The sequence below is a fragment of the Gadus chalcogrammus genome, chromosome 3 (genome assembly GCF_026213295.1).
Source record: "Gadus chalcogrammus isolate NIFS_2021 chromosome 3, NIFS_Gcha_1.0, whole genome shotgun sequence".
NCBI classification, from domain to species: Eukaryota; Metazoa; Chordata; class Actinopteri; order Gadiformes; family Gadidae; genus Gadus; species Gadus chalcogrammus.
The window spans coordinates 16,490,663-16,513,162 of record NC_079414.1 but is presented as its reverse complement, the minus strand read 5'-3'; the positions used below and the strand labels follow the sequence as shown (position 1 = coordinate 16,513,162).

At 43.3% G+C, this 22,500-nt stretch overlaps 1 protein-coding gene across 1 annotated transcript in view; it reads right to left on the bottom strand.

The window, feature by feature from the left end:
- The window catches only part of fbxo41 (F-box protein 41), a 30,339-nt gene extending 12,667 nt beyond the window's left edge, over positions 1–17,672 (bottom strand). Inside the window, exons 1-5 of the mRNA XM_056587204.1 lie at positions 17,425–17,672; positions 12,886–13,739; positions 12,224–12,453; positions 4,480–4,687; positions 2,077–2,150 (exon numbers count right to left, since the gene is read on the bottom strand). Of these exons, the coding sequence (XP_056443179.1) occupies positions 2,077–2,150; positions 4,480–4,687; positions 12,224–12,453; positions 12,886–13,425 (1,052 nt within the window). The 5' untranslated portion in view covers positions 13,426–13,739; positions 17,425–17,672. The remainder of the gene's footprint in view (positions 1–2,076; positions 2,151–4,479; positions 4,688–12,223; positions 12,454–12,885; positions 13,740–17,424) is intronic.
- Positions 17,673–22,500: the final 4,828 nt, after the last annotated feature.

Here is a 22,500-nt window from a genome sequence, read left to right as displayed (position 1 = left end):
CAAGAACTTCATGCTGCGTATCGCTAAGAAACATTTATGGCAACGTTTATGAGTGCTAGAACGACACGGCTGTGACCTAGGCCAAGATGGAACAGCAAGGTAGTTATTATGGGATGTGTGGGTCGATTGCCATGTGTAGTAGTGCAGGCACTTGTCCAACACAGCCCCTGTCCCATTAGGGGGCGTAAGCTGCATTTCTAATGTGTGGAATCTGGGTTATTACAGGGAGTTAAAGCATAATGGGTCTGGGGTATGGAAAATGGGGGAAGGGTATTGTTGAGCCAGATATTAGCGAATGTCAGGGCTGGTTAAAAAAAATTATTTAATCCACTTTGGATCGATTTCATTTCAATTTTGCAATATCAATTCATAGGGCATGAGATCGATTGATTTTTTTTTTTTTAGCTTTGTTACCATTATTAATATTTCTGCACTTTAATAAACCATGCCTTAATGCAATTTGCAGCGATGGAATGTTGTAGTTCAAGTTCAAGTACACTTTCACTTGCAATTCCTTTCTAATTTCAAAATTGCCCTTTTGAGACATGAGACAGTTTTGTTTAAACTGTCCAATTTACAAGTTTGCACTTAAAACCTGTTGTTTAAGATGAAGAGAAGAAATAAAGTACATTTGTATTTTGTAACACAGTTGAGCCATTTTCATTATTTAAGAGCAGATTGAATCGAATCGAATCGAATCGTGATTAATCGATTCAGAACCGTATTAATCGAAATCGAATCGATTTAAGAAATTGGCCACGATACACAGCCCTAGAGAATGTCCTCAGTTGGTCGAGATTTCGGGAATAACCAACATCTATTTTAGAGGATGAATTTTGATTAATCATCATTAATTAATTGTCTAATACATATAATCGACATAATGATATTTATCTAAATTCATGGCTATTGACCACATCTTCATTTATCATACTTATAACATCTGCCAATACTGGATCCAAGTTACTTCCACTAGTGCTACATTTGAAAACACTGGAATTATCAGCATTGGATCAATCGGCAAGCTAGCTGTTGGAATTCATTCCAATTGTTGGAGATCAATCAGCAGCATTTCGCAGAGGGACTTGGGAGTACATAAAAATAAAAACACCAGAACGGTTTCTACACTCAGAATGAGGATGGATGTTCATGGATCAACTGACATGTAGCATCACTATTCCTTATTCTGTTGCACAAATAATAATAATTATAATAGTTGTTATTAATAATAATAATCTAGCAGAGACACGCCAGTACATCCACATGAGGCTGTGAAGATCACATGAGCACTTTGGCATGTGCATGCATTCAGCGGTTAAACCAGTCCGAGGAAAGATGACAGTGACAGAGGGCTTAAGGGCGAGACGTTAAGACATAATCGATTAAGCCCACAGGCTGAACACCTGCCTCTCCACAACGTGTGGACTGAGAGGAATCAACGTCATGGACATGTTTTATCTGTTCCGGGGGACACAGACACCCGTTCTGACTGGATGGCGCTCATCCAAACGGGCCTAGGGAGAAGTGCTACTAATGGACAATGTTCTCTTTGGCCTTCAACACCCTTCTGCCTTTTGTGGGTGAGTCACTGCACTCTGATACACGGTCTACTCAGCAGTCTTGGACCCTGGAAGAAGACGACGCCTCGGGATATTAACCCTTCAGATACCAAACAAGAACACACACACTAGTGTGGAGTGCTTATGAGTTGAAAATATACATTCAGAGGAATCTAGTAAAACATTTAAAGAGCAGAGTTTGAAGAAGTTGAACTACTTAAAAAAAAATATATGGATAGGAATGGAGCGTGGATGGAGCGTGGGCAAGTTGACAGCCTCTCAAAAATGATTAGGATGGAGTATGTTCGTAAGCTGAAAACCTTGAAAACATTATCAGGATGTTTATGTTCCTTAGTCGAATACCTTGAACAACAATTCTAAGAATGAAGCATGACTTGATGGGAAAGCATCTCCAAAATATGTTAGGATGGTGAGTGAGGAGAGTGAGTGATACACACAAATAGACCTGGGATATACTGCAGTGTGCGTGAGAGAGGGTACGTGGGCTGTGTCTTACCCGGTGCTAGGTGACGAGCGTCTGTCTGATACCTGGTACATGCCTCTGGTGCTCCCGGACATGCTGGAGTTCCTCTGAAAACATAGCCAAGACCCAGGGCGCGCGTTAGTCAGACGGGACTGCACAGAGACAATCATCATAGCGGTGTGGTTAATGGATCGTATCAGAGTGTATTGACACTACTGTACTTTGTCTTAATGGGATCTCATTTTCATTCAAGATTATTGTGTTCATTGATGTTTTTACAAATTTGTTGTGTAGTTTGTGTCTTATGTGTAGAACCAAGACACCCAGTTGACAGCGTTTTAACCTAATGGGGATCCTTTGATAAACAAATAATATATGAATCATAATCTCAGAGAATTTTCTAGGGTGGAAGAGTCTCTCGTTCACTGTAACGTCCGACAACAAGATATCTGACAATTAAACGTCAATCATTTAAAAATGTTATTCAGAGTCAGATAACAGTAATGAGATTGTACAACAATTAAATGGAGTTATACTTTGTATTGTTTCCTGTCACAAACAGAGCAGCAAGAACAGTTGGTTTCTATTGGGACTGTGATCTCAAAGCTTCCTTTCCTTCGTACTACATCTGAAAAAACAGCCTCTTGTACTTCAAAGCTGAACCCTCATCTTCCTCCACCTTTCACCCAGTGAAATACACCGTCTTCCAGCACAATGCTATCTCCCAGTATGGGCCTCCCATGGGAAGAAAGGATCCACTCTCTATTGCGTCTGAGACACTCTGGATAAAAGCATCCACGACCAAATGGCCCAAATCATTTAACGTGATTATATCATCTCAATTTCTTCTTTATTGAAATGTGTCTCCATGGAAATGGGCTTGCCCCGGCAGATGGTGATGGAGCCCAGGGTCCAAGACCGCTGGGGGACGCTGAGGAGAGGAGTGAGGAGAAGGTTCAGGTCCTTAAGTGTTCTACCCGCAGGTAGCGAGCACGTCTGCTGTGCGGTACGCTCGCTGGCGCGGTCGGACTGTGAGTGAGGGAGCAGTTTTGATGGCTTTGTACGACAATTAAAAGGAGGAGCTCTAAATGAAATGTGCCTCAGGGTACACCTTTTCTATCAATTCATTTACAAATAAATAAGGATATTCCCTATAATATTTATTGATAATATTATAATATTCCACGTAATTATTCCGAAGATAATTATCGAGTTAAAAGTTTAGACGTTTCAGTATGCTATCTTGCATACAGCGTGCAGATTCTTGATCTAGAAGAGTTTTCTATATAGTGTGTTTCTTTCCTTTTCAATATGACAGAGTTTTAAGGCATTAACGAGCAAATTAGGACTCAAGACTAAAGACTGCATGTTTCTCTTATTCATTCATTTTGAGGTGAAGTATTTATGTAAATGTTATCAATGTTCATACAAGGCAGCAGCTTTACCACTTCAAATCAGTGGCTTTAAATTAAACCTGCACAGTCGCCTGATAAACCTGATTTGTTCACTTCATGAACTAATCAGATGCAATGACCTAAACCTCAGCCGAGGGCCAAAACAATTACCAATTAGTAGGCACAGTCGACAAGCTGTCTACAAGTCTATTATGCCCTGTCCTTGAATGTACTACAGGGTCCTAAATCAATAGAATCAATGCATTATTTAACAGACACAGCTACTACTATTTGATACATTTGAAAGCTTGGCCACAAAACAAAAGGCCAAATCTGCCAAAAACGACAAATACTGTCAACCTTCGTGTTTAAAACTCGTCAGGCTTCAATGTGAACAATCACAATTGGCATATCAGCACGAATCGTAGTGGCATCCATTGGGATCCATTGTGTTAAACACAGAAAACCCCAAAACCCAATTTTCCGCCGTGTGTTGTCAATCTTCTACGTGATTCTACCCGTAGAGTACCCGCTTTACATGACTGAAGCTCTGCTGTAACCGAGTCAGACTCAGGCCACGAGGGGATGAACTGTGGCCGATTCATTTCATGACTACAGCCCTACAACAGTCATCGGGGTTCGAACCAAGTACCTTGCAGCTTGATTTGTCCCTCACCATGAACTTTATTGCACACTATTTAGGGAAAAAGTTCAGATGGATTACAGACACTAGTAATCCCCCCGGAAATCAATCAGGGTGACATGTATTGGCCGCAAAAACAAGCAACACCGTGTTTTCTTCACCATGTGCAGGAAAATCTGATGACAATGAAAACCCTAACCCAATGCATCATGGGATATAATGTGGGAAAATTTAGCCAGCAGCTGTACACTTCTTTTACTGTGCCTTATGGGTATGAAGCAGCGCATGACACAGGAAACCAAAATTGCAGACCAAATGGCAGTGCGCCCTAACAGGGCACAGAAGAGGAGAGCCGAGATCGACCGGCATGGGTTTCAATTATCGTCTTCTTAAACTGACCTGCCGTCCGTTGCCCTTTGACCCCTGGAAGCTGCAGCGGCCCAGGCTGCCGTTGGGCGTGCTGCCGCAGCTGCTGATGATCTGCAGCTGCTTCTCGGCGCGGTCGGCGCGGTCCAGCAGCTCCTCGATGAACTGCTGCAGGCGCACCTTGGCGTTGGCCTCGCGTGCGGCCGTCTCCTGCAGGAACTGGTCGATCTGGGCCACCTCCCTGCAGGGGGGGGGGCGGAAGGACGTCTCTTACACCGGGGACATAAACGGTGTGTTGTTGGGTGTAGTCATCACTCCATTGTGGTCTGCTGCTGCGTGTTGTTTGTGGTGATGTTAAGGAACTGGTACATTTTGGACAACCTCCCTGAAAGTGTAGGAGTTAGACAAATGGAGGTTTTGTAAGATTTTAGGAACAAAGACTGCATTGTTACGAAACAGGGGCATGTATCTATCTATCTATCTATCCGTCTATCCATCTATCTATCCAGATATCTGTCAGTCTGCCTTTATTAATCCACAAATGATGGTATCTGTGAGCTGTTTCGGGGACATTTGTGGTGTGAAACAAATACTTGAAAGATACTGAGTCAGACTCTTGAATATAGTGTTAAAATGAGGTGACTGGGGTTTTCGAAGCAGTCTTAAGGAGTCTGTACTGCTAAACACAGAATAAGAAAAGGGTAAGCCTCTGCATCCTGTAGAAGTACACAAATCAGTGTGCTTGACGGGAACTCCAAAATAACATGTTTTGCTATGTTGGTTCAAGGTCTGATAATAACGGCGCTCCTTAAACTCATAAACAAGTCATGAAACGAAACACAACTCAACCAGTTGGAAACGTTCAGAGCAAACATTGTAATAGCAGTAGTACAGATAAGAGACCACATGCACCGACAATAACAATATACAAACAATATCGACCTCAGACCAACACGGGAATCCCTCAATACATCAACACTCAACAAGCACGCACTTTATATAAAACATAATCATGTTTCCCCTACAAATCAACCCCGGCACCAAAACCCTCTCCATCTCTCCGATCTCTTTATAGTCCTCAAGTACATCCTCAAACCAACTTCTTCCAAAGGAAACACATTCTACTATCCTCTGGAGGACGGAGTACCCCCCCCACCCACATGTCTGTTTGTAGATGCAGGCTGTAAACACAGGCCCAGCCGTCATGCTCCTTCCTGTAGCTGGCTGTGCTCAGGAGGGCTGAACAAGGAGCTCTGCCGCTACGCCTCATGCCCACCGGACCGGACCAGGAGGGAGGGACTGTTGAAGGCAGGCCCGCCAGACGTCGGTCTAGACCTGACTATCTACGGGGTCAGTCACGGAAACTGGGACACCGGAGCCGCAACTCATATTTTAAGTCGCTCCGTTTACAACAATGAAATCTGATCGTATATATTCTTGGGGTGAATATAAGACAGGGATTCACGTTGAGTAGAATCGTTTGTCCGAAATATGTTTGGATGCCGAGCATAATTGCTGCCTATTAAAGGAGCCATTTCTAATGCAAGCAGCGCTTCAAGGCTTTAGAGAATAAGGCCAGCCGTACCGAAATAAAACAATTTCCCCCTTTGCCAGAGTCCTAAATATACAACCAAAGCGGAAACCTTTTTCTCTTGCCCATTAGAATGGCTTGTCAGGCGACCAGCAAACAGAGGCTTTAAGATAGAGACTTTCACTGTTGTATGAACATCTTCTGAGTGTGTGGTGGTACGGTCCCAGAGACACACTGCAATTTTCTTTCCGGTCCCAAGATGAAAGACTTGAAGAACCCCTCCCTTACACATTTAGAAAGATTACAGCAGAAACCATAGAGGGCTGAGAGTATAGAGAGAAAATCTGATTTTCTCTTTGACATAACAATAAGAGACATGAAAAGGGGAAGCTCAAATCAGGGAGCTCAAAGCAACACACTGGAAACAGTGTCAAGGATGGGCTTCACCGCTGATTAACAAACGTTGGCAGCAGCACAGAAGAGGTGGGAGATAAACGCTTGAAGGATTTCACATTTCAACACCTCAGACACACACACACACACACACACACACACACACACACACACACACACACACACACACACACACACACACACACACACACACACACACACACACACACACACACACACACACACACGCGAGGAGCAGGAAACCAACACGTTCCCCTGGAGATAAATGGGTGCTAATTCCCAGTGAAGATGTGGGTACAAATCTCACAGAGGAAGTACGGCGGTAGCTCTACGATGGGGCGTCCTGTGCCAACACATTGTTTTAGATGGGTGAAGGAGAGGCTGAACCGGCAGACAAGAAAGAGCTATCGTGCATAGCAAAGGAGCCAACGCTACAGCAATGAAGGGACATGTTTGGGTCATCATTTCACCAAAATTGCCTAATTGGGCTCAACATTGACATTACAAGTCAAGTCAAATAACTATTGCTGTTGCTGCATTCATCACCCTAAATAAATAGTATTGACACCATTACTTACCTAAAAAATGTCCATATTTTAACAACTAGCTTGAAAAAGAAATGACACAGGGTTGCTTTGTAGTTTGAACCTCCAAATAAATCAACAGATTTTTGGTAAATTTCTCCTATTGGAAATAAAAGGATTAAAAGCTGTCAAGATCGCCCTTTCAAGTCATCCAAATGCCTGGCAGCCAAAAAACATGAAGTATTTAATTAAAATAGGAAAAAAAATACACATCAAAGTTTGACGTCACCTGGTGGCCACGACGGACGGCTGGTATTTCCCAGAGTTCTCTCCCTGGCAGACGAGATGAATGACCCCTGACCTTTTGAAGAGCCGTCTTTAAATGTTAATCAACCTCCCTCGACTACATCCCCTCAGTCGCCATCGTTACCGCCGTTCATTCAAAAATGATTCCTCATTAATATTCATGAGCTCACAAGGACGATAGCGGCGTCTCCCACACACAGTTGTTTGGTGCGTTTTAAAAACACAGCGCAGTGCCTGTTCTGACCAGACTGCGTCAGTAAGGCAACTGGGAACTATGCTGTTACGATCGACACCACAGCGCCACACAATCAAACATATGCAACATGCCACAGCTGTATGGGCCCACCGCTAGCTAAACAAGGGGCGGATAGTGGGGGGACGATGGCGTCTTATCCCCCGCTGGAAGGCACCGGGTTCGATCACTGATGTCCTTCAGTGAGACGCCTAACCTCCCGCCCATGCCTTAACGTTGTGTATTTGTATTCATTGTGCGGCGTTTGGGAAAGGAGCGTCTGTTAAATGACAATGGGCTGCGTAGTAAAACCCTCTCGGCTACACCCAGGCTGCCGCTTGAAGCTGGAGTGACGGATCACCAACTGAAAGGATGGAAGAGAGATAAGAGAGTCGAGAGAGGACAAGGCAAACATTGGGATCCCGACGGAGGACAAAGAGCACGGCGGGGACCCACACACAAATAACGGATGCTCTTTTTGCAGAGTTGTTGAACACAATATGGACGCCAGACAGAAAACAATCCTGTCACTAATTCATCACCCTCCATTTGAAAATATGTGTACTGCTCAGGGTGTATTTGGGCAGTGACTATAGATCATAAAGCTTTTTATCTCACTGAAAGGATCGAGAATAACCTCTTTATGAATATTTAGGGAACTAGGGGCAGCTAGTCTTAGGCTGTTCTCAGACAAAAGTCTTGTTCAATTGTGGTAGTAATTACTGTGAACATACACCCGTACATTTTCTATTTATTTAGTCATTGCTGCTGTCCCCATTCATAGAAGCGGCAGAAGTTCTAGGAATGGATGAATAAATGATACATACTAAATAGTGTCTAATGGATTCAGTAAACATACCAAAAGAAATGCATGGTGTTAATGACAGCCATCTTTTCATGTTTTGGCGGCCTCATTTTGATTAGCTAATGCCCTCTCTTTGAAGAGGGGAACGTCGTTCAGCATAATATCCAAAGAGGGGCAGAAATCTGGCCTCCTTGTGCGGGTTGGCTGCAGCTCCGCACTCTGAATTAAATACAGAGAAAAGCAGAAAGGTCACATTTCCTTTTATTTTGGGGACCATGCCGTTTTATTGATTCCCCCATTAAAGAAGCAAATTATGATTAACCACACTGGTACAACCACTCATCCTGAAATAAAACGATATCTCTCTAGTGCTGCACATTGGTATTCCAAATCCAAACGTCACTCCTATACCCCTGCCACAAGCCATGTTTGCGTATGACTTTAATGATACACATCGATGATGAATGTCATGTTTAGATTATTCTTGTGTGAATCTCCCCTTAAGGCTTGCAGCGTTATCGTCACCGAGTCCAGCTGGCTACCGTTGTACTGACGTAAATCTCTCTCCCTCTCCCTCTCCCCTCTCCCCCTCCCCCCCTCTCTCTCTCTCTCTCTCTCTCTCTCTCTCTCTCTCTCTCTCTCTCTCTCTCTCTTCTCTCTCTCTTCTCTCTCTCTCTCTCCTCTCTCTCTCCTCTCTCTCTCTCTCTCTCTCTCTCTCTCACACCCCCTTTGTGTACATGAAGAACCACATGTCTCCTCTGCTCAGAGAATTATCCTAAGCCAGTATTTCTCCTAAAGGACGGTTTATGCTCACGCCTCACAGTGAGAGGTGATTAGGCGGCTGTGAGATTGTCGTTGGCCCTCTGGTTTAGTCTACAGATGTATACAAGCGCAGTGTTGATTTTATTTAGCTTACTTCAGTATATATCTATGCATAAAATACTTAATCAATAAAATCTATACAATTATTTTATATTCTTTCGTTTTCCCTCAGGGATTAACAATGTTAACTTCCTCACCTATGTGTTTTTAATGACCCTGGTTATTATTAACAAGTGGGGAATAATAACCAGGGTTAATAATAATAATAAATTGTATAGACCTAGAGTAATTCCTCATAAATTAACTGTGACATAATGTCCTCTTTTCAAACCTCCCATCTCTGCTGAGCAAAACGGTAGACGTATAATAATCCAAAGAGACAAATGGGCGGTGCGGTTTGTGGTTAGAAACGAGTGTACAGTAGCCCTGTGTCAGTGGCTTCCCTTTTCTTCCTCTGACTGTTCAGAACTGCAGTTTAGTAATTCCTGCTGCACACACAGAGCGAAACCTACCGTCGCTGACACTCTTTTTCCATTGCCCTGAGACGCTGTTTGTGCTTCACACTGTGAAAGAAGTCACTGTTTAACAGCCAGATACTCAGCTGGCAATGGGAGCAAGTGAAGGGCAGAGTCAGGCAAAGGAGAGAGAGAGTGAGTGAGAGAGAGACACAGACAGATAGAGAGGAATAGAGATACAAGGACTGGCTTCCTAGTATTGCAAAGAGTCACATTGCTCGAAAGGTTATTCTTTCAAACAGGTGTTGGGTACAGAAAGATGCCATTTAGAGATCTAAAAATGCAGAGTTGGATTGTGTTGTAAGATGCTTATCCTGCAATCAAAACACAATGCACTGTTGTTTTTCTGCTTATTATCTAGGAACTAGAGAATTTGAATGATGTAGAAGATAGAATCTTCTGGGAGAAACGTCCCCAGCTACCCATTGGACTCACCACACTTAAATTAGCATACCGTATGCATTATGGGAAAGCATAATGATGGCTTAATGAATAGCCTGGGCATTCGCAGTGAATAGCAACTTAATTAATGTTAAGAACGTTCACCCAAACACAAACACCCAATTACCACTGCACGGTTTAATCAGTTTACTATGTCAGTTAGGGGGTTAGAAAGGGATTAAGACACCCAGGGGGGTCTGTCGTATAATGTTAGCCTTGTTGAGCCGTGCCCTCAGTCTGCAAATAATGTAATAATAAAATGTACAATGGTTTTAAAAAACCATCCCTAACAGACACAAGCTTTCAGATTTTACCCAGAAGAATTGAATCCAGAATCCAGATTCTGAAAGAAGATTGTAAACAGATCTGTTTACAATCACAGCCTGTTGGTAATTCTGTCGAGTCTCTCCAACAGAACCCTTCCCTACTTACTTCTATACTACTTATATTTACGACTATCAATCTACTGATCCACCATTGACTTTTCATATCTGTTCTGTCTCTATCTCTACTCATAAACCAATGAGCCAATCAAAGGAAATGGGTCCTTTTGGAGGACAAAAAAACTGCGACTGACTGTCTGTTGCAGTCTGCATTCAGTTGCAGACCAAAATTAATGAACTGTATCAAACAGCCCAGCCGTCGTCGTGGTGACCATAAAGACATGATAGGTGGCTATCAACAGTCAGCCCAGATGTTGAGGCCCTGCGTGCCTTGAAGCATGATGAACACGACACAGGAAGTCATACAGCAGAGATACAGACACACAGGTAGAGATACAGTAGAGACACACACGCACACACACACAAACACACATGTAGAGATACAGTAGAGAGAATAGATACATTAGAGATACAGATACAGGTAGCTAGACAGATACAGTAGAGATACAGGTACAGTAGAGATACAGATACGGGTAGAGATACAGAGTAGACGCACACACAGATGGAGATACAGTAGAGATACAAACACCGATGGAGATACAGTAGAGATACACACACACAGGTAGAGAGATACAGTAGAGATACAGACACCGGTAGATACAGTAGAGATCCATACAGAGGTAGAGATACATTAGAGATACACACAAACACACAAAAGTAGAGATACAGTAGAGATATAGACACAGCTAGAGATACAGAAAGAGATACACGCACACATACACAAACAGGTAGAGATACTGTAGAAATACACACCAAGGCAAATAAAGACACAGGTAGATACAGTAGACATACACACACACATGTAGAGATGTACACACACAAAGGTAGAGATGTACACACACACAGGTAGCGATAGAAACACAGGTAGAGATAGACAGAGGTATATTTACACCGGTACAAATACAATAGAGATACACACACAGGCTAGCAAGCAGATAACCACCAGGTTAACAGAGAGAGAGAGAGCAGACTAGGAACAGAAGTGGAAGATGAAGATTCAATTGTGTTTGACATCACAGCATGAGTACGCCAACCTTGAAATAAAATGTTCAGTATTTGTTTAGATCTATTTCAAAGGTTATCTATGGAGAGAGGGAGTGGGCAGCTACTGCCTCTAGGGCAGGAATAGGACCAGCTCCATGACGTATAAAGCCCAGGGTCAGTGTTAACAAAACATGCACACAGCTGCTCTGGTGTGGGAGGGAAAACTAGAACACACGCTAAACATGCTAACTCCCCGAAACACCCACATTAGGTCCAACCCCATTACCTTCTGGCTATGAGCAATGTGGAGACTGAGACAGTGGTGACTTTGTTTCTAAGGAATCACTTAAATCATATCCAACAGCAAAGACAATAACAATACCATATCATAATGGCATGTCTAGGTCCACTGATAGAACAGCATTAAAACCTCATTAAATCTTCAGGTTCCTGACTCACACTCCAAGCTAAGAATGAATGCACTTACGGAAAAGTTAAACCCTTTGAAGAAAACTACCAACTGCAATCCGAGCAGATAGTGTTTCATAATCCCAGATAGAAAATGTGGGGGTTCACAGCAGAAAGTACAGGACAGTAGCAGCATTAAAGAGATACAAATTTAATTAACTTCTATTTAATTAATTTGTATAGAACCAAAAAGATTTATTTTAAGAGATTTACCAGCTACATCAACAACGAAGACTGACCAGCAGTAGCAGCAGCATACAACAAACCACAACCCACATGCACTGAGACTTACTGCTGTTTGTGGTTCAGCTCCTCCTCCTTGCTGACCAGGTCCTGCTTCAGGTTGGCCAGCATCTCCACAGAGACGTCCACCTGGCGGGACAGCTCCGAGGCCTTGTCCTCCAGGTCCGTCTTCTCCTGGCTCAGCTGCTGGCTCTCGTGCTTGGCCCGCTCCAGCTCGGAGCTCTTCCTCTCCAGCTCCGCCTGGAGCCGGCCCACGCGAGCCGCTATCTTCTGCTCCACCTACCGAAGACCACGAGGAGGAGGAAGGAGAAGAGATAGAGGCCGGGTCATTTTCACATTGGATTTATTTTTTAATAGTCTTTACTTTTCTGTAGAAAAGGTCTAACAAAAATAGAAATTGGAAAACAAATCATTCATAATTTCCATCATTGCCACAGGGATCATAAGGAAGTCCATTATTGATCCCAATACATCTGTGTTGTTACCATGTATTATCATGTGTTACTGTATCTTCTGAGTCACCTATGTTGTTGTTTTTCTTGTCATACATGTATTTTATTTCTGTAATTTTAGGTTTCCTTGAATATCTGGCAGGGGACAACAGATGTAAACTAGCATCTTAGGCTTATCTCTGGCTCACTTACAGTTTGACCGTTGATTAGCATTTCAATGTCCCTGAAATAAACCAAGAACTAAATTTGGCAGGAGTACCTCCTCAGACAGCTTCTCCAGCCTCTCGTCCAGGTCCAGCCGCTCAAACGCCCGCGCCTTCAGCCTGGCCAGGCCCTCCTCGTAGGCCGCCTCCACCGCGCTGGCCGCAACGTTGGCAGCCACCGCCACCGCCGTGCCGGGGTTTCCATGGGAACCCTGGTCCGAGGACGTCATGGCCTTCTTGACGAAGATGTCCCCGAGGGGGAACTCCAGGTTGGGTACGTAGCGGGCGGCGGCGTTGGAGTGGCCGGGCACCAGGCCCAGCTCGTCCGGCCCGTGGAGCTCCCTGAACGGCCGCTCCTTGAAGCCCGAGGCCCGCAGGTCAAAGGGGTCGTTGTTGTTGGCGGGCGTGAGGAGGGCGCCCTCGGCCACCAGCGGCAGCAGGGCGGCCGCGTCGCACACGCTGTTGGACTTGGAGAGGACGTACAGCGTCTCGTACGTGTGGTTGTACTCCAGGTGGGCGCGCAGCGAAGACAGGCTCCGGAAGCGCTTGTGCTCCCCGCAGCGAGGACAGCGGTAGGGCAGGTCCAGCGAGGCCATGCCTTGCGTGGTCGGGAGGGGGAGGGGGGGGGGGGGCAGGGCAGTACCTCTCACGCGGCCCGGCGACAGCGCCGGTACGAGGGTACCATGTGGGCGCGCCAGGCGGGCCCTTTCATGGTGAACTGAGGGCAGCGGGGGGCTACGGGGAGCTGCTGGCGGGTTGCGGATGGCCGGTTGGCAGCCGGGGTCCTCCAGGAAGGGTCTAGAGCGGGCTCAGGCATTGTGCAGACATTGTGGATGCACCTCTCTGCGATGCCAGTTCACTGGGTTGTTGTCTTTTTGTCTGTGGTCTTTTGATCTGGCGAGCAAGGGCCCTGAAAGTACACAAGAGGGAAAACGTCATGGTTTGAAAGAGCCTCATGCTTTGACAGGCCATGTCCGGTTCTACAATATATTCAAACTCGAGATACTTCATTAAAATGAAGGACATTTAAGTCTACAGCTCATCGGTGCATGATTAACAATATGCAGGTGATTGTTCCCTTTGAACATGTTGTTTTTGCAACAAAAAAAACTACGTAACACTTCAAACCCACCGCAGAGATGAGAAGAGAAAAGAGAAAGTATGAGTGCTTTGAAATCCCCATGGCATTGTCATCAATCCTCAATGGCTCGGCAAAGAGACATAATTTAATATTTATTTTGTCTACATATAGCTAACCTAACCCTGTGTGTAATATATTGGCCTATATTTATTTATGAACATACACAACTATAAACCCTGATACCATGACCATCAAGAAATTCAAATAAACCCAGGGGAAGAACCGAGTCAAGCATTAAAAGACAAACATAACAAGGATGCTTAACTAAGCAAACAGGGCATACTTTTTTTTTTCACAAAGCCCCAAGAAAAACACATCAAAACTTTACTAACAAAAAACTAAAGGAAAGTACTCAAAAAACAATGAACTCAAATGTCCAGCCAGGGGTTCGTAAAAGTACCTGGCATCTAAAAAAATGAAATCAACAGTTTCAGACTCGCTGCTCTACTGAGATGCCCAAACCAAAATATTGGCAAACCAATTTGTAGGATCCACATTCTGTCAATGTTGACCCCTTGGGTGACGGTCAACAAGTTAATCATGGACTAGACGTCATGATTTGTGAAATCCATAGCAATTAGTGTGCTAACCATGTAAACATAAAGAGGCCAAAAGCTAGAACTCTATTCTACACCACAGTACTGTGTTTTAAAGATAAATAGATCTACCTAAATTAAACAGATGCTGAATATGAGTTACATTTATTGTTGTATTTACATTACAAACTGTAATGTAACTGTAACTAACATTTATAAATACTACAGTATGTACACCAAAATGACCATCATTTCTATGTTTGACGTTTAACTGAGTGTTAAACTGAAGTGCACCTACTCAGTTGCCCTATATTTTGGATATCCAGACCTTCTGCAGAGGAGGAAAAACACCATAAAGAGATGCTCTTTAATGTAATCTTCTGGGGCTGCACTCTGTCATTAAAAGTGCTGCCAGCCATCACTGCTTTTAATAAACTATCCAGAAATACTATAACGTTTTTTATGTTGCTTTATCTTGTCCTATTTGTTCACTGATAAATGTCACTCTTTTATTATGCATCCGGATACAAACGTGACCACATTTACATACTGAAGAAGGTAGTTATTCTCCCTCACGTTAGCAGGACTTTTATACAGCAACGTTTCTCTGAGATGCCTGAGGATTTACACACTCGGTAAACAAACTATTACAGTTTGTAATAGTGTTCAGAAAGTGTGGTTAAATGAAAAAACAGCTGAATTGTCAATCAATATTGTATTGTATACCAGGCAACAATTTTGCCTGGTATACAAGAATACAATATTGATGATGAGACATAACAATAGAGCAATAGAGCACTCCGAGATCTGATGGTGAACCTCACAGGAATGTACATGTTAAACACGAACATGAGACAACAAAGACCACAATCAGTTGATTCAATATGGACTGTTGGTGTGACTTTCTGAGCAAATTGATTCAGTTAACCCATGTGATTGGACCAATCAGCCGGGGAAAGCACTAATGTCAGCAAATCAGAGAGGGCCACAGTTTGTGGATCACTGAAAGCGTTCCTAATGGTTTATAAGTGTTAAAAACGAATGTATAATGTATTTGATATTGAAGGCAATTTTTAGTGTACGGAAACTGAAATGAATTTTGCAGAAATAGGTTTGTGTGAATCTGTTAACCAAATGCGATCAAATCAAGCCATAGGCCTCAGATAAAAAAAATGACTTTTGCTTCATGCTGACACTCTTTAAAATTCTTATCCGAATGAGGTTAGTTGGCGGAAAGATCAATAAACGTACAAATATCATATAGTGTGCATATTTTTGCTGCAGACATCGAAGGAGGACTTATCAGACTCCATCATCTTCAGTCTTTTCAGTTTTTCACTATCTCTGTGGATGGTTGTCCAATCAGTTTGTAGCATTTATGTGAATGTGTAAGAAATATGAACATTAAGTATATAGGTAAGTGGCAACTAGCAAGTATTGAACACGGTTATCATATGGGCCTATCGTAAATATGATTGAATATATTGAAAATACATTAGTGCTATGGTTTCGGAATGAGAGCAAAGGCATACAATGATGTTATGAGAATGCCCTTCAATCCATAATAATAACATAACATATTTAGAGGTGGTTGAATATGGCTTTGGGTATGTTAGGCCCAATCCCATTTCTACCCCTTCCCCCTTCCCCTTGCCCCTCCCCCTTGTTTTGAAGGGGGAAGGGGAAGGGGTAAGGGGTAGAAATGGGATTGGGCCAGTCTCCCTGTCCCCAGTCTACCTGGACCAAGATTCACACCCTAACTCTGGGTCGGCGTAGCTCAGGAGGAAGAGCAGGTGGACTTGTAACTGGAAGGGTCTTCATTCAATCCCCTGGCTCCTCCTTTCTGAGTGGCGAGGTGTCCCTGAGCAAGACAACGAACCCTCACTGCTCCCGACGAGCAGGCTGTCTCCTTGCATGGTTGACTCCACTGTCGGTGTGCCAGCATGTTTAGGAATGCCCTAAATGTAAATGTAACTCCTTACCTTCAGCCTATTGACCTGCATCTGTATTCTCTGTGGTCGCTTTGTACTGAGCAGTGATGCTGCTGTGTACTGTTGTGACATAGAGCATATGGTACCTTGCTCTGTCAACAAAACAGGACGCACACACAGGAACGATGTAATTACTATACTTGTCAATGATGCAGATTCTGATTTTGTTTGGCAACTTCCTTCAAACCCCTTTGCGGCCACCACTTTAAATGGGTCAACACACATAGATGCAGCCACTTAGAAGAAAATAATGACTCTGACCATAGTTGTAAAATGACAATGTAGGCCTAGGGAGGCTACACACATTTACTTGACACAGACAGGCAACGTTAAACTATGTATCTAACAACCTACTACTATTCCTTCTTAATACAACAAGGGAATGCCCCATACATTCTCATACTTAAAGCAACCACTCAAGTCCATCCGAGCCGGTCTAGAGAGGCTGTGAATGGTTAATTGATTAGCAAATAGAAAAGGAGAAACTGTCATCAAGGTTGATGCATGTGGCTCACGTGGATCCATCTCGCTCAGAATGGGTGTGGACGGCACTGGACGCGCCATAAACATTGTTTTTTTTATCCCCCACCATATATCATCGTGTTAGCATGAAGTGTTGAACATGGAGCTAACCCAACGACTTTAAATGACACATTTGCGTATCAATAGGTTCACAGGGATACCACGGACACAAGACAGCCCTGTTCGGGGGAGACGGGCTGCTAAAACGCGCCTGCATGGCACGCTGCGATTTTTATCCCGTTTCTAAAGCATTGGCCTACGGTGAACGCTAATTTAATAGGAAAAAAACGACAACCTCTGCAAAACGAACCCAAGACACCGTGGTTTTGGTTCACTGGCCCTCTCAATGTCATATCCCCAAGACACATGTAGCTAGTAACGAATGAAGAACAACATGCCTCTCACCTCTCTGGCGTCCCCCCGTTTTTTTTTTCCGCTCCGGTTAAAACCAAACCGCTCGAGCCATTTGTTGACGTCAGCGCGCCACTCTGCAGCAGAATCCACACCAGGCCTGCAGTGCATGCAAGAGGTACGCACGGCAAAAGCAATTGCTGGCGCTAGTAGTAACACTAGTCTCGACTCAAAGAATTGACAGCGGATGCAACCATAATATATGTAATGACAATCCGTTGATGCTGCGTTTTGCCCGGTCGTGTCAGTGGAGTTGGATTCGTCAGGGGCTGAGACAGCGGGAGCTAGGACATCAGGGAGGGAGTGAGGGGAGGGAGGGAGGGAGGGAGAGAGAGAGAGTTAGGTAGCCAGAGTGTGTGTGTGGGAGAGAGAACCATATAATCCAGCATAGCATCCTCAAATGGGGAGACAATTGGGAGGAACACAATGATGGAAGCAATTAGTTATTTTGGGGTAAAAATCAGCATCTTCAGCGTCATGATAGCTCCAAATAACTATCTGTAAAAAGGAGAGGATTACCTGTATTACTATTGGGACTGTGACCTAGAATTTAAACCATACCATACCAAGATGCATGACTGGGGAAATATATATCGTTTAAGAGCTCTTATGGAAAGAGCCAAAAAGATAGGCATGTGTTTGTTTGTGTTTCAGGGTTAGAGATGATGGTGTTCGTTTGAGTGCATGCTGTGTGTGGGAAGAATCGTGTGCAAGGCAAGGCCAACTTTTCTGAAACTATATACTGAAACCTGTGCTTTGTAGCTCGCAGGCAACATTTTTCTGCAGAATTATGGACAATTATGATTCTGCCGAAATAGCTAAATCTGCCCATTCACAGCTAACACGTTCCTTAGTGTATCAAGAACAGCAATGGCAGGGAAACACCGGACAATTGAAGTACCAGCTGTGGCTGCAATACATATATGGTGCTGTTTTCAATACCTCGACTTCACTAATAGAAAGGACCTGTTCTAGAAAATATCAGCAAAATATCAGCCCTTTAACACAACTATCCCACATAGCCAAAAGACTGTTTAATAATACTGTTGAGTAATTTAGCAGACATTTTCTTCCAAAGCAATTGACAGTGGGTTAAGACACAGAAAGTAGCAGATATAGGGGTTATGTATCTTGCCTATGGATGCCTAGCTGGGCCCATGAGAGGATAAAACCCGCTATCCCAGATCAAGCCCCCATATAGTCGCTACAGACTCCTCTATCATAGCTCCCTGATGGACCACTGTCACCCTACCTCTGAGAACACCTGGATTTATCTTGTAGTGGCCCCTGAGACCCCTGGGCCACTTATCAGAAATGTTGTACCTCTAATCCCAGAGGCTCTGTACTGCCGCTAAATAACCCTTTATCGTGATCCAGCTCCTAAGTACCCTTTCAAAAGCAAAACCACATCCGTCCTTACTTTGTAGTAGAATGTGTGAATGGATCCTGTTTTTTATTAGGCAAATACTACTTCAGTATAGTAGAACATAGCATTGGTGTCCAGGTACACATTTGATACCCCCGGGTGAGATATGTTATCCTGCTGGCTCAGAGGCAGCTGCAGAATATGCCCGCAGAAAGACTTGATGCTTACAAATTGAATTAGGTAGAAAGACACTTTTTAGCCTGGGAGGCAACTGGCAGTGTTAGAGTGTTAGAGCAGTAGTGTTGGTGTTTATAGGCAGAATCCATTAGGCAGCGGGCCCTATTCTCTGGCTGTCTCTGAGGCTTATAGGGTGAGCTTTAGCAGCAGGGTGAAAGGTGTGATTGTATTCCTGCTTTTAAGGCATGTACACACTTTGGCCATTATTTAACTAATTGAATCCAAAATCGAGCTGTCAATGCTGTTAGTAATGGACGCATAAGTAACTTATTTAAAAGGTTTTGAATCACAAGGGATACATTCTTTATCATTAGATGGTGCCGATTTTAAGTATATGTTTACATGTATTCCAAATGTGCACCAAGAGGTTATAAAATAATGATTGGATTATATATTTAATTTCACATGTGTGTGCATGTGTGTTGATTTGAAACAGGTCTCACCATCTGAAAGAGTCGTGAGTTGAATGGACTGAGGCACCCCCTAGTGGGGAAGTAGAGTTAGTACATCAAAGCGTTTCATACCACATACTCTGTGATTGATGTAATAGAGGCCTACTGTATATTAATCCTCGTCTAATAGTTACCAAAACAGGCTACAAATGTATCCTGTGAAATAAAATTATGATATACAAAATAAAAATGTATTAATGTCTGTAAAAACTTGAGTTGAATATAATTACATTATAACAAGGGCAACGTTGCCCACTCACACACAGACACCCAGACACATATGCAAACACACACACACACACACACACACACACACACACACACACACACACACACACACACACACACACACACCCACACAACACACACACACACCACCACACACACACACACACACACACACACACACACATACACACACATGTCTCAGAAACAAGAAAGAAAGACTGTTCATTTGCCATTCATCTTTTTAAGACATATTATGAACATGCTCAAAATAATATTGTTCATAATGGTCTCCGGGAAGATTAAACAACATTAGATTGATTTCTTCCTTGCACCAGATAGGTGGTATATGTCTGCGTGTAATTCATACATTTTCCCCGTTTAAACATAAAACAAACACTTCGATTAGAATAGAGTTAGGCGAGAATTTATCCAGATTTCAGACATCACGTGAAGAAAAGATTGACACACAAAAGACGAAAGCCTTCACTTCCACAGGCGTACGGCTGGGGCTCTTAAAAGCTGCGCATGTCTGTCTATCAAGAAAGTAAATTTAAATGTAAATTGAACCTTTATCCATCTGTCTTATTCATATTTATAGGAAGTGAGTGACACGCACATTGTCGGGTAATTACAGTGGCGTGAGGGTCTATTGTTTTGGGACTGGTTGAGATGTAGACACGCTGTTATTTGTCCCGCGGTACCCATCTCAGCCTCTTTCATGGAGAAATACTTTACTGTTGTGCTTAGCAACAGTCTGTATTACACATGGCTGACATTTTTAAGATATTTTGTCCAGACTTTATTGTAATTGAGCTTTTAGGAATCAAATGAAAAATAAAATAGGTACATGAACACATCTACACTTGGTACACTCTTGCTGAGAACTGATCAGTTCTCAGCAAGCAAGCACTCGCTCACACAAACACACACACAAACACACACAAATGCATACATACACACACACACACGCACACATGCAAACACACAGACAATGAAAAGCTATGTCGTCACGAAATATGACTCGAACACGAACAATCAATAATCGGGGAATCACCATGGTGATTAAGCAAAAATAAAAAATAAAAACTACCACGTGAAGATAAAAAAAAGAGAAACACTAAAGAGGCGCGTTTGTTATGTCTCTATATGCTCCCCAAGATGCCTATTATCCCAAACAAATGAGCGTGCTTGGGTCACCCGAGGGCCAATAGATATCCAATAGGTAATGTCATGAAAAGAGCGATGTCGTTAAAGACATCATTAGACCACGGCACCGGAGAGCCGTGACAATAAAGGACTACGGGAACCACGGAGAACCTGTTGTGACTCTGACAGCAGGGGGCACCAGTTACTATGCAAGCAACGACACGCACGCAAATACTTCCACCAACACCACCACGTCCAATCTATGACCATCGGTGGTGTGTGTTTGTGTGTGTGTGTGTGTGTGTGTGTGTGTGGTGTGTGTGTGTGTGTTGTGTGTGTGTGTGTGTGTGTGTGTGTCTCTGTGTGTGTCTGTGTGTGTGTGTCTGTGTCTGTGTGTGTCTGTGTGTCTGTGTGTGTGTGTGTGTGTGTGTGTGTGTGTGTGTGTGTGTGGTGTGTGTGTGTGTGTGTGTGTGTGTGCGCGTGTTTGTGCGCAAGTCTGGGCACGCGCGTGTGTTTGAGGGAGAGTACGTGTGAGTGCGTTTGTATGCGTGTGCGTGGGAGAGAGTGAGTGTGTGTGTGTACTTGCGTGTGTGCGAGTGTGTGTCTTGTGTGTTCGACATCATTACTCATGCAACAATTTAAAACACCTGGCTTGTGGATGACATTTTTGTTCATCAGGACAATCAATGAAGGTGAAGATGATATGCCTCTCTTTGCAGATATCTTCTTATTCTCCAATATAGTGCAATGATATACTCGTCCCCATTGGATGCACAAAAAAGGTGGAGGACATTTTTCTCTCTAAAGGAGGGAATGCACACTGTAATCTATGACGACATGTTTTAGAGGACTTCAAATCAAGTAGAGAATCCATATTATATATAATAGGCCTGACCAATTATATAGGCCAACATATCACACCAGAGCACCGTTTTCCCCGGCATAGACCTATTTATTTCAACTAATTATTAAAATTGTCATGATTCTATTATCAATTATGTTCTACAACAACATGCTATTTTTCGCCACTAAAAGGGTGCTGATGTCTGCCGATGGTTAGCACCTATTTAAGCACAGTGCATATCTGTTACCTGCCAATTACACTGATTAAGCGGATGGAACATGGACCTCAGCATGGGGGCTCCACCACCGTGCACACCACCACCTGACGGGGTTTCAGTCAGGTGGGCTCAGAGAGTGGAGCAGCCGTGGGTCGTTCGTCAATAGTGATGAGTTTTGTTTATTACGATTGGACTTTAATTAGAAGATAATACTTAAATGTTTGAGCCTTCTAAATGCACATGAAGACTCACCCTTATGTACGCATGTTTATGTAGCCCAGAGATTGATTGTATTGGTTTTGATACACAAATGTGAACTATAGGGATCCATTGGCAATAACAGAAAGTCACATTTTGCAGACAATTTAGCCGTGCACTTTTTTTAAAATATATCTTTAGAGGTAATTAATTTTTTTAATGCAAAAAATCCCACAAGGGGGTCAATATTGACAAAATAATGCTTTACATACAAGTAAAGTCTGTTTAAAAGATGATTTGTCTTCACTATCTGGTGAATTAAATACACTTAATTCATTAAGCACTTGTAGCTCCTCCACTGGATGAATGGAAAAATAAATAA